The 12,495-nt window shown below is 54.5% G+C and overlaps 1 protein-coding gene across 1 annotated transcript in view; it reads left to right on the plus strand.

The window, feature by feature from the left end:
- Positions 1-12,495, plus strand: part of LOC133354708 (roquin-1-like) — a 45,152-nt gene that overhangs the window by 12,010 nt on the left and 20,647 nt on the right. Inside the window, 3 exon segments of the mRNA XM_061571761.1 lie at positions 6,750-6,831; positions 10,348-10,598; positions 11,647-11,773. Coding sequence (XP_061427745.1) covers positions 10,368-10,598; positions 11,647-11,773 — 358 coding nt within the window. The 5' untranslated portion in view covers positions 6,750-6,831; positions 10,348-10,367.

Raw genomic sequence — 12,495 nt, forward strand, 5'->3', positions numbered from 1 at the left:
ATTGATCCAAATTGGGTTATTTGCGGGAAATTTTTGAGCATTGGGATTTTTTTCTGGCCAATACCAAGTGATCTTGTATGAAATACGTTTTTTTTAAGCAGTGGGAGAAAATCTGAGAATCCCGGATGAAACCCATGCAGTACAGAGGCAGAACATACCGACTCCACATAGAGAGGCTCCCTGGTCAGGATTCAAATCCAGACTCTTATTACTGTTGGGCACACCTCTTACCAGTGTGCCCCACCCTCTGTGGGGCACAGGTCTTACCACTGTGTCCCACCCTCTTAGGTACACGCCTTACCCCACTGTGCCCCACCCTCTGTTGGGGACATGTCTTACCACTGTGCCACCCTGCCGTCTAATGAACCCAGCGACCTGAGTTCTATTCCTGGCCACGGTCGATATCGGTGGTGTGTGATATCTTAACCGGTTCCAGGCTTCACTTAGGGTGACTCAAGCCTTAAATGATCGCCTGGTGCAGAAAGTAGGGTGCCACTGTGACGAGATGTTAACTACTTCGCCTGGAATGTTGGAGGTCGTGCGTTCTATCCCGACTGTGACACTTGCTGTATAATTGGAGTTTGCGTGTCTCTCTCATCATCATCATCACGGTGGCTAGGAGATGTTAACTACCTTGCCTGGTATGCAGGAGGTCGTGGGTTTGATCCCGACCCTGACGCCTGCTGCATATTTGCAGTTTGCGTGTCTCTGTCTCATCATCATCATCACGGTGGCTAGGAGATGTTAACTATCTCGCCTGGTATGCAGGAGGCCGTGGGTTCTATCCTGACCCTGACGCCTGCTGCATATTTGGAGTTTGCGTGTTCTCTCTGTGGTCGTGTGGATTTTTCTCTGGATTCTCCGTTTTTTCCCTCCACGTTTAGAATCATGCGTTTAGAGTATTTGGCTGCGATAAATTTCCACGTGATACTCCACTTCGTTGAGCTATCATTTGCGGCTTCTGAAAAAGAGCTTTATAGCTCAATGGGCCTTTCCTGGTGAAATAAAAAATAGTTTAGTTTAGTAAGCATCGGCGCTGCGGAGACGATGCCACTGAGCACGCCACCCCTCAAGCACCGTACCTTCCTTAATAGGCGCTCGCTAACAAAACTTGCCCCAACAGTCTGTGTGCTACACCCGAGATCTCTGCATGTGTGTGTTGTGTACAGTATTTATTTGTGGCGCAGTGATGAAATGGCTTGTGCGCGGCGCTGTGATTTCCACTGCTTTTTGGCCCGGCCTTAACAGGGTGCTCGCTAACAGCGCTTGCACCGACCGTCTGTAATGGCTACACGGGAGTTATTTGTGGGTGTGTGCGCGCGTGGTTGGGAGGGGGGCGGTGTTGGCACAGTGCGCCTGGATGTGTGTGTGTGCGCGTCATTTCGAATTATTGACGGCACCTTCCGTCACGGCCTCACGCGAGCGTCACATGCACATGGCCTGAGATGGCACCTCTGTATAAGCAGCCGTGTCGATAAGCTCACACTACATTGTCTGCATGTTTGTCTGTATGCCCATCCGTCTGTGTATGTTTGTCTTTCCATCCCTGTTTATCTGTATGTCTCCCTTTCTGTTTGTTTTTCTGTCCGTCGATTTTTCTGTCTATCTGTCTGTCCCCTCCAATTGCTGTCTGTCTGCTTGCTTGTTTGACTGTCTGCATGTCTGACCGTTTGCCTGCCTATCTGCCGTCTGCCTGTCTGCTCGGTCTGGCTGCCTTGAAAAATGTAACCATTGACATGCGCGCGTAAGACCGCGTGCGTGCATGACACCGCGCGCTCGCTCGCTCGCTCCCCGCGCAAGGTATTGCGTTTCACGCACCACTCGCAGGGGCCGTATAAACAACCGAAATTAACTCCCGTGTTATCAGAATCTTTTTTTAGGCACAGATTGACAAATTTGGAACTCGTCAGCTCCCGGGGCGTCGCGTGACATTCCCCTCCACGGTCGTCGCTGCCGCCGCCGCCACCGCCCCTTCGCATTTTCTCTCCTCGCGTCATTGTTACTCATCGTCAGCGAGCCACCTGCGGGGGCGGTAGGGGCCGTGCGGCGTCGGTGGTGAGATGGCAGCGCTGCGCCGCTTTAACATCGGCCCATCGTAAAAAACAAAAAATGCAAACCTCCGCCCGGCTGTGACCGTGCCTGCGGGCCCCCGGGGCAATTAATCACGGCGACGGGTCGATGGTGCTCGGTGCCAGTCACGTTCCTTCCCAGCCCCCCCCCCCCCCACCACCGCCTACCCCTTCCCGCCGCCTTCAAACCTCCAGACGCATCGTCGACACGGTCATTTATAACCCAGCCCCAACCCACACGCCCGCCTGGGATGGCGCTGCCGTGTTGCAAGTGGTTAGTCCGCCGCACTTGCAATCCAGAGGGTCACACGGTTAGCTTCGAAATCCCGGCACGGCGTTTGAAACATTTGGGTGAATTACTTCAATCTACTCTCCCCCCCCCCCCATCCGCCTGCCTACCCAGCAGTACAAATGGGTACACCACAGATAGTCAAATCGTTCAGATCGCGCGTGTCGTCCTTGGCGCGTGCGGTGTCCTTCTTGTCCTTCCCCCGCACACTCCGATCAGCACGGTTGGCCCACGTACGGTGCGAAAGAAGTTCTGCGTGCGTATCACAAAGTGTGGGTCAGCCCCACGCTTTACTCAAGATGTCTGGCCGGCACGGCGGTCGGCCGAGGGATGCTCGAGAGGGTCTCTCCGGAGCCTCGCTCTAAGCGGGGGAGGCCCTTCCGCCGATTAGTGGCGTGTGAGCAAGCGATTGCCACCGTTGTTATTGAAAACTTCAATAGTAACGCAATTTTATTTCCCGCTCCCCTCCTCCCCCCCTCGAATGATTTGGCCATGGTGTGCAGTTCAGCCCCTCCGAAATGTTGCCCCCACTGGTGGCGGCGAAGCGCCAGAGTTTATGTTAATGAATAAATTGTGCCGCTCCCCCCCCACCCACCCAAATAGAACTAACTTGGCAGGACCCTCCTGGAAACGAGATTCGGAAGCAAAACAACGAAAACAACAATTATATTGCTTGCAGGGAACCGGACGCAAGAGGAGGGACGATTAATCTTTGACGAGCGCCGCTCGGCACGTCCTTGATTAGCCGGAGTGCGACTCGTCTCCGCCGATCACGTGGGTCAAGCCGCCCCTTGCCCCCCCCCCCCCACACCCCCGCCCCCCGGTCTCCTTGTCCCCATGCAGGTCTGGTTGACCGATCGCCTGTCACTTAGCGCGAGCAACATTTCCCAGGAGTGATTGCCCGCCGTAACGTCGTGCGCGCCTCTCTCTCGGGGGCCTTGCGCGTGTCTCCACGGCTCCGGAAAAAGAACGCCCGGTGCTTCCCTCGTGTTGTCCCTTTGTATGTTCGTATGTCATCATCGTCGTCATCATCATCATCGTCGTCATCGTCGTTATCTTTCGGCCACGGTCTAGCCCGCTTCCGGATGAAGGCCTCTCCCCAAGACATCGCCGTCTCTCCCAGCGATGGCAATCGCTGCCTAGCGACCTGCACACGACTGCGATTTTCTCTCTCCTTTGCTACAGCGGCGTGATCCCTCCTTTGGCTGCCATTCTGTGGCGCCAGTCTCGACCGCCTGCCACGTGTCCATGTTTACCTTTCTTAACAGTCGACGTGATGTCTCCAGCTTGTGTATGTTCTCTAAATGACGCGTTCCTCTTCTACTTGTCACTCAGTTTAAACCCCACGCTCGCATGTTTCCATGCTTCTTTGAGCACCTTTCAGCTTTTGTTTCCATTTTTCTTTTTGTCCAACGGTGTCCGCGCTTCTGATTCACGGGTACATAGCAGGACGTGCGCACCCAACTGGGCATCTGCGATAAAGAGCTTCACAGCTCATCGGATTTCTCCAGGATAAATAAAGGTTGTGATTCCGTATGAAAGCCCTGATGAAACACCTTTCCTTGCCCTACATTCCCTGCCGCTCTCTCTGCGCCACACCACTCCTGCGAGAAGAAAGGGTATTGGGGGGGGTGGTCGGGCCCTCCTAGCCTCTATTTATACAGAAGCTTGGGCCCGATCGGGTTCAACGTCTCAGCGAGTGGGCGACCGTGTGCACGCACTGCGCGCGTCAGCTGCTCTGTGGAACGCGGGGCACGTCGTGCAACACTTGAGCAGGAATGCAGCAAAAACTTTGACGCGCAGAGACGTTTTACACGGTCGACTTGGACCTGTTACGGCGGGGTCTTGAAGCACGTGATGTCACGGCAACAGGGGATGTCGGGGTGGGGGGGGGGGTGTTGTTGGGGTGTGGATGTCGGGGTGTAGAGTGATGGCTGTGTGGAGTATGGAATGAGAGATGTGAAACTTTGAGGGTGCGATGGGTGTGTCCCGGTGCGGAGCGTTATGGGTTTGTTGGGGTCTGAAGGGGAGGGTTGTAGATCCATAGGTTGTTTCTGGGTTAGATCGCGTAAATATATAAATGTGTCGTTAAACCCGCCACCACCTGACACAGCCAACTAGTAAGAGTTGTCACGTAAGTAGAACGTGACCAATTCATCACTAGTACAGCACACCGGTGTGTTGGAAAGCCAAGCCACAACATTTACAATCTGAGTACGACGTTTCACAAGTAATTACAACTAGCTTCATCCGGGTTTAACGACACATATATTTACGCGATCTAACCCAAAAAAACCTGTATTATGGATGATATTGATCGCAAAAGCCTGCGTGTTAAACTTGGTTGTAGATTTTGAGATTTGGAGTGTGTGTGTGGTTTGGAGTGTGTGGTAGGAGCTGGGGAGCAGTGGCGTAGTGGTTAGCGCGCCGCGCTACAAACCCAGTAACCAGTTCGATTCCCGCCGACGGTCACCAACGCCAGTGACGATTATTTGAACCGGTCCTGGGCCTTCCCAAGGTCGCCTCAAACGAGTACTTGCTGTGGTGTGTAATCATCGGCACTGGGTAGATGAACGCGGCCAGACGTGGTGCTGGCCACCCGCCCCCTTCGCGTGCCGTTCCGGCCTCCATAGGTGCTGCTCAGAAAGCAGCACTTGCCCCAACAGTCTCTTATGGCTATGCGGGGGGGGATCTTTGTCTTTGTGGCGGGGAGGTATGTGTCGTGGGATAAGGAGCGTGGAGTTCGGGGTGCGGTTTTTGGTGTGTGCAGCTCGGCGGTTGGGGTGGGGGGGTGTCTGGCGAGAGGCGGTTAGCGTCGGGTGTTGGAACTTTGGTTGGGGTGAGGAAGGGGGGGGTGGTAGGGGGCGGCGTGAGGTGTGGGGGGCGTTGGGCGGCCGTCGGTGCTGGCGCGGCGGTGAAGTGCGCGGGGAGGGTGTGTCCGCCCGCCCGCCAGCCCGCCCGCCAGCTCTCGCTCGCTCGCTCGCCTGGCTGGTAAACAAGGAAGTTGGGGCCGCATGCGGCACGGCTCCTCTCTCTCCCGAGTGCACGTTACAATAATAAAGCACAAACGAGAACGGCGGCTTGCGTCACCGCGGTTAAACTGAACCTCGCCCCTGCCCGGCGGGCCAAAGCTTTAAAAGCTGCCGGTAGTCAGGGAGGTGGGTGTGAGGGGGGGGGGTGCACGTCAGTCCGAGGCAGTACGTGACGACGGCTCCGCTGCTCCGTTGATGTTTGGGACCGCGCTTGGGTCCCAAACAGGGGGTGAGGGTTACTTTGGGTCACGTCCTTGCAGTCGTTAAAATGGCTGAAACGCGTCACCTGGGCATGTTTTTTTTCATGCCCCGAGCGAGAGACATCCGCGAGATTCTTTCCTTCCTTCAGAGTGTAGGACAAAAAAACATGAAACGCTCGTCACAAATAAAGCAGAACGTCGGAGGTACGCGCACGTACGTACGGCGCTTTTGTCAATCCACAGCTGGATGACAGCGAGCCTTTCCCGACTCCGTGCACGTCACGTGGGGTCGTTTTCCCATTCTTGACAACGCTCGGCAGGGCGGCACGAGTGACAGCGGGGCGCATAGAGAGTGAGCGTAGAAGTGCAGTACAACGACGTGATTTTTTTGGCTGAACCTCCTCCGGCTGGCAGTATTACTCCTGCAACAGTCCACAGGACTGGCTTTGGAGCTTAGGTCGGTGTCCTTTAGTATCCAGGGGTGGGTTGGTCGCAATTCCAAGCACCATATCCAGGCTCGCAGCCTGCTTAGATATTCTGGCATCTGTGATCGGGCGCATTGCAGGTGACTCGATGGTAGGACTATATTGTTGCATGCAGTGCAGCAAAAATCCATCATTGTACAGCATATCCACGCTCCCTGCATGTATATATTGTTGTCCGCGTCGACTAACCCGCGCCAAGTAAGCGTGGTAACGTACGGCGAAGTGGAGCCCTGTGGCTGACACGGTGGGCAAAGGCCTTCATCCAGAAATGGGTTTGCCTGGTGCGTGAAGGGTGAGGATTGCGTAGTCCCGCAGGGTTGTGTGTGTGACGGACACTGCTGATGAGTTGGAGGCATTCGCCCTCGCACATCAACGGAGGGCAGAGGATCGACGCTCGCAACAAGGAACGGAGCGCCAGGCGGCTAAAACCCAAAACGTTGGCACAGTGGAGAGCACAGTTGGTGCATCTGCCAATCATCAGTCAACCCATGACACCTGGGGTCTGTCCCGTGACCTCCTGTCAGCGAGCCTTCAACACTTGACGTGAAAGCCTCGCAGTGCACCTGGCCTGGCACAAGTGTCGTGGTGATGTCACCGCCACTTAGTGGTGAATGGTGGTTGTTGTTGTTGATGATTGATTTTGTTTTCTCCTTTCGGGTCCGTGTGCTCTTCAGCGTAGGTTGAAAGCTGCGATGCGGTAGCTGGCGGACGACTCTGTTCCTGGACCAGCGGGTGACTCCGGGTGACCGGGAGCCGGTAAGTGACCTTGGCGACGCAGAGGCGGCAGTGGCGGTGGCCTGCTTGCCACGATTATTATCATCATCATCGTAGTGCAGTAATTCCTCGTTTAACGTGGTAGGTGCGTTTCTGAAAAGCGCCGCGTTAAGCGAAGAATTACCGTACCGAATCACGTGTGCACTGTAAACTCGGCCTGCAGTCATCCCGTGGCGAGACGGAGAACCGAGATGAGGGCACGCCGCTGTATCACTGTATCACTGTACCACTTAGCCGCGTAGCTCAAGAAAGTAGTTCGGTGTTGACCGCTCAGAAACCGCATTCAAATCGTGCCCATTCCGTGTTATTATTGAGTACGCGTTCCACTTTATAACGGGTGGCGCCTTCCTCGATATAACGGTGGGGGGTGGGCGCTTTCCGCGTTGTGCAGGAGAAGCGTTCCTGAATGGAAGAACCGCGACATTGCGGAAACGCGTTGCGGTGTGAACACCGCTACGCGTTAAGCGAGCTCTCGCCCTACTATTATATTGTACTGAAGCTCGCGTACTCAGGCAAGCCCCAATGAAGACCCCCCTCCCGCACCAAAGAGGGTCTTGCCAAGTTTTCGCGGCAGCGGGAGATGTTCGCTGCCGCTGCCGTGTGATCTCATCGAGTGATTTTTCAGGTTATTTTTCTGAATTGGGGGGGGTTCATGAGTCATGCGGTGCATTTGCGGAGAATAATTTACCTGGGTGGCAATTTGCGTTCCAAATATAGCTCGTCATGCAAATGGTTTGCAAGGACTTTGGACGCTTTTGAAGTGGGTGGCTGCTGTGTTAGGTAAGCGTGGTAGGTTTGGGGGGTGGCGGGGGGGGGGATCGATTCGGGGGTGTGGTGGGTGGGGTGGGTGGGGGTGAGTGAAGAAGTTGGTGGATTTGCAACAAGCAGGCAGGGGCAGGTATGTGGGTCGATAAGTGTGTGAATCCAATAAAAGTTCGGCGCAGCAGAGAGGCGTGGACAGATGCGTTTGTGGAATTACACTGAGAGGCAGGAAGTCTTGGACTCGCTAACTGGGTGGGGGGGGGCACACCACGCAGGTTGGAGACGGCCGTCTGGGCCAGCGGGATTTGCGATCGCCGCTCGTTGCCGAGGTTTAGCGGTTCGAGCTCCAGCGGCTGCCCTTGGTGATGGCCGCGGTTGGACCAACCGTGAAAATACTACGCGCCCGTCTGAGGTCACAAACGGGTTTTGATTCCTTACCCGTACCCGTACCCGGCCGCACCAGGATCGCAAACGGGTTCCCGTACCCGGCCGGGTATGGGTAGCCGGGTATCGGGTAGGGTACGGGTATTGGGTAGCCGATTGCGACCTCTGGCGCCCGTCCGCCTTCACCGCGGTGGACGTCACGGAGATCCCGTGACGGCGTTCGGAAAAGAGAGCTTAGGCCGTGTGTGCGGCACGTGTGCTGGCGTCGCGGCGGTCCTCATTTTGCCAACTTTTATACAAGTTTCTCGCAAATTGCTTTAATTGGGTGAAGCGACGCAGAAACACCGTCCCACCACCCCCCTCCATCCCATATATTCTGAAACTGCCGCCGTGGTGGCGAGATGTTAACTCCCTCGCCTGGTGTACAGGAGGTCGCGGGTTCGATCCCGACCCTGAACCCCTGCTTGTATATTTTGAGTTTGCGTGTTCTCTCTCGCGGTGGTTGCGTGGATTTCTCTCCGAGCCCTCCAATATTTTTCCCCCTCCACTTTTAGAATGGACATCACGCGTTCAAAGTATTTGGCTGCTATAAATTTCCACACGACGATGATGAATCAATTCTCGTTGGGCTATCGTCTGCGCATACCAGGTCGCTTCTGAAAAAGAGCTACGTAGCTCAGTGGGGCCTCACCTGGAAAAAATAAAAAAAAAGTTGTAGCTCAGTCTCTGACACACGGCCCCTTCGCCAACAGCCTCGCTCAAACACCAAAGACGCGCGCAACGCTCCCATTTGATTTCTCCCGTCGTCGGCGTCGTCGTCATTTCCCCCTGGGGAAATGTAAAAGAAAAACAAACCAAACACCCGTTTAGGGGGAGGGCTGGAGGGTGTCACGGGTAAAGTATCCAGCCAAACCGGACTGCAGGGAACAAAGCAACAGGGGGTATTGTTTGACGGGCGAGGTGGGTGGGTGGGTGGTGTTCTCCGTATACGTACGTGGGTGTTCCTTGTCAAACTGACTTGAGCGGAATCCGAATCGACAAAAAAACAACTCGCGGTGTCCCAAGTTGGGGCCAAGGCATTACCGTGGCTCTTGTGAGCTGTGAGCGACGGTTCCTGATTCGTCCGAGCACCCCCTCTCTGGTTTTTATTTTATCTATCGGGGTGGAATGTCGCGAAAGTGTACGTGGAATCGACTGCGGCTGTATCGCCGAGTCTCTCTCTCTCTCTCGCGCGTGTACGGCTGGACGAATTGGAGAGGTTATGGCGCAGCCGTTCGATAGATTTGCTCTCGCCCCCAACTGCTGCTGGAAGAGCCTCCGGAGAGAGAGCCCCTCTCGCACTGGAAGTCTGCCCCAACTCGTTCCACGCTCGCCAAACTGCCCCGGAAATCGGTGGCAGTACAACCCACGCTTTACAACCGCCACACGCCACCTGCCGATCGGCTAACTGTGGTGTGCAACCCCATGTTATGACACACTCTTCTACTTACGAACGTTCGACTTAGGAGCTTTCAGAGATACGAACGAACCTGCCCGTGTTTGTCAAGTTGCCTGTTCGGATCGAGAGTCGTAAGTTCAACCGCCACGCAGTAGATGGCGGTGGTGGCATTCCACATCTGCAGAACGTGAGGAACCAGTGGCATCTACATCTACAAGGGATTGTTCAACTTTTAAGCCATTCCCCATGTTTAGTGTACACGCCGTGTTTGGAATTGACTGGAATAAGTTGGGACTTACGAAACAATTCGACTTACGAACAGAGCTGACGACCTAACTCGTTAGTAAGTAGAGGAGTTCCTGTATACTACTTTGGGGGGGACTGGTGTGGGGTGGGTGGGAATTAAGAAGCCTGACCATTGTTGCAACTGCCCTGCCCGGAGATGGAGCCAACAACCGCTGGATTGTAATTCCGTGGTGTCGAGCCTTTACACCGTGGCCGTGTTGTAACTGTGTCATCCAAAGTGAGTTATTTGCAGGTGAATGTTCAAATTTGCCACAAATTCGACCCCATGACGCCGGTACGCAATGGTGACGTTGCGGTGAGCTTTAATAATGCGGTTAATGCCACCTGCATTGTTGGGGCCATGTCGGACGCTCGCGTTCAACAGTGAAGCTACACCAAGGCACGCTTAGGATTATTCGAGTCTCACTGCCGACACGAGAGTGCTTGTAAGGCCACGTTGAATCGTGTTTAAGAAATCTACGACTTTTTATCACCGGTAACGAAGCGAGTGCTTGATCCTCACCCGGTTGCGTTAACCGTCGCTGTTATGCCCTCCCTCTCTACCTCCCTCTCTCCCTCCCCTCTTCCTCTTCTTCCTCTACCCCCCACCCCCACACCCTCCGAGGCAGGCCGGGCGGCTTCGACAACGATGCCCGTGCAAGCGCCGCAGTGGACCGAGTTCCTGTCGTGCCCCATCTGCTGCCATGAGTTTGACGAGACCCTTCGGCGTCCCGTGAGCCTGGGTTGCGGCCACACGGCCTGCAAGACGTGCCTCAACAAGCTGCACCGCAAGGCCTGCCCCTTCGACCAGACGGCCATCCACACGGACATTGAGGCGCTGCCCGTCAACTTTGCCCTGCTGCAGCTGCTGGGCGCGCAGGTACGTGCATGCGCGTACGTTTGTGCGTGCTCATGTTTGTGCGTGTGTGTGCGCGTGTGTGCGCGCGCGTACCCCCTTGGGATCGTTTTCTTACTTGTGTCGTACATTGTCGTTGTTGTCGTCATCACCATGTCGTAATCATCGTCGTCGTCATTAGCATGTCGTAATCATCTTCATTTTTATTATGCCATAATCATCGTCGTCATTATAATCATGTCATCATTGTCATCATGTTGTAATCATCGTCGTCATTATCATGTTGCAAATCATCGTCGCCATTGTCGTGTCGTCATCATTTCATAATCGTTGTCGTCATCATCGTCATCTTAGTCCTAGTCAATGTCATTGTCATCTCGATGGGAATCTTTTTTTCCAGCATCATAATAAAAAAACGAATAGGCTTTTGCGTATGTGTGTACGTATGCACGTTGAACTTCTTTCGCACCGCACGTAACCAGCCGCGCTAATAGGAGTGTGCGGGGGAAAGACAACAAAATGTCACAGAGCTACGTGAAGGCAAGCTTCGGATTGTTAATATTATAGGAGGTGTTAAGATGTGTTATCCACCTTTTGGCGTTGTTCTCTAGTCTAACAACGGTGGTGGGACAAGGCCACAAAGGAGGCGGTCTCTGCTGTAGGCCAATCAGTTTCAAAGACATTGCATACATTATTATTATCAAAGGATGTTTGTTTGCATATTTTACCACAAGCATGATGCGTGGTTAATGCGGACTGACACCTTTGGTGTTTGAAGATCTTAACACAGTATAATTTCCTGGAAGGGGTAAAGCGTATTCTGTTTTCATCATCATTGTCGTCATGACCATCGTCATCATCGCTACCTTGATCTCAGTCATCATCGTCAGCATTGTCATCATCATCATCATTGTGGAATGCTAATTTACAGCACGCTAATCGCGCTGCGTTTGCCCGATCCCGTCGGATTGCACCGGCAAACGGCGCGCATCGTACAAACTCCGCCACCGGCGTCGGTGATTGCCACGGCGGCGTCACGTGACCAATCGGCACCTCTCCCCTGCCCGCACAGGTGCCGGACTCGCAGGCGCCCGGCGTAGCAGTGCCGAGCGTGGCAGAGAATGGCGCCCACTACGACGCCTCCAAGAAGTGCGTGGAGGAGCTGGCGCTGCTGCTCAAACCTCTCAGCGGCGCCAAGGGTGAGTCCGGTGGTGGTGGTGATGGCGGTGGCGGTGGTGGTGATGGCGGCGGCGGTGGTGGTGATGGCAGCGACTGCTTATTTTCTCAGTCGGTCGACCCCATATAACACCTGTGTCCAGTCCCGTGACTTCCTACCAGCTGAGAGCTTCCACTGTTCACGTGATAGCCTCAAACGCCACCTAGCCTGGCACAAGCACTGCGATGACGTCGCCACCACTGGTGCCGATTGTGGTGGCGATGCTGGTGATAGCGGTGGTGCCAATTATGACGGCGGTGCTGGTTGTGATGGCGGTTGCGGTAGTATTAGTGGTGGTGGTGCAGGTGTTGGTCACGATGGTGATGTTGATGGTGCTTTTGTGGTGGTTTGTAAAACTTGTGAGGTGGCAGTACAGGAAGCAGTTTGGTGAACCCCGGCCTGGATGCTTTACCGAGCGGCCACCAAACCCACTGCAGGTTGTTTTGGGCTGCGGCGCTACATGGTGACCGGCACGGCAAAGCGTGGTCACATGGACCTTTTATATTTTGCAAATGAGACTGTGACCTCTTCTCTCGACTTCTCGCTTGTCACTTTGATCTTTCCTTCCCCGTGTATCAACAGTTCAATATTCACGCGCAATGTAATCGAGGGACTACTGTGTGTTGTGGTCTGGGGTTTGTTGTTGTTGTTGTTGTTGTTTCTGCCTTACCCCAAGCTTGCATTTGGTGTTGACATTTCCGCAGG

Source organism: Lethenteron reissneri, chromosome 48, assembly GCF_015708825.2.
Source record: "Lethenteron reissneri isolate LAM-NWPU_2019-01 chromosome 48, ASM1570882v1, whole genome shotgun sequence".
NCBI lineage: Eukaryota > Metazoa > Chordata > Hyperoartia > Petromyzontiformes > Petromyzontidae > Lethenteron > Lethenteron reissneri.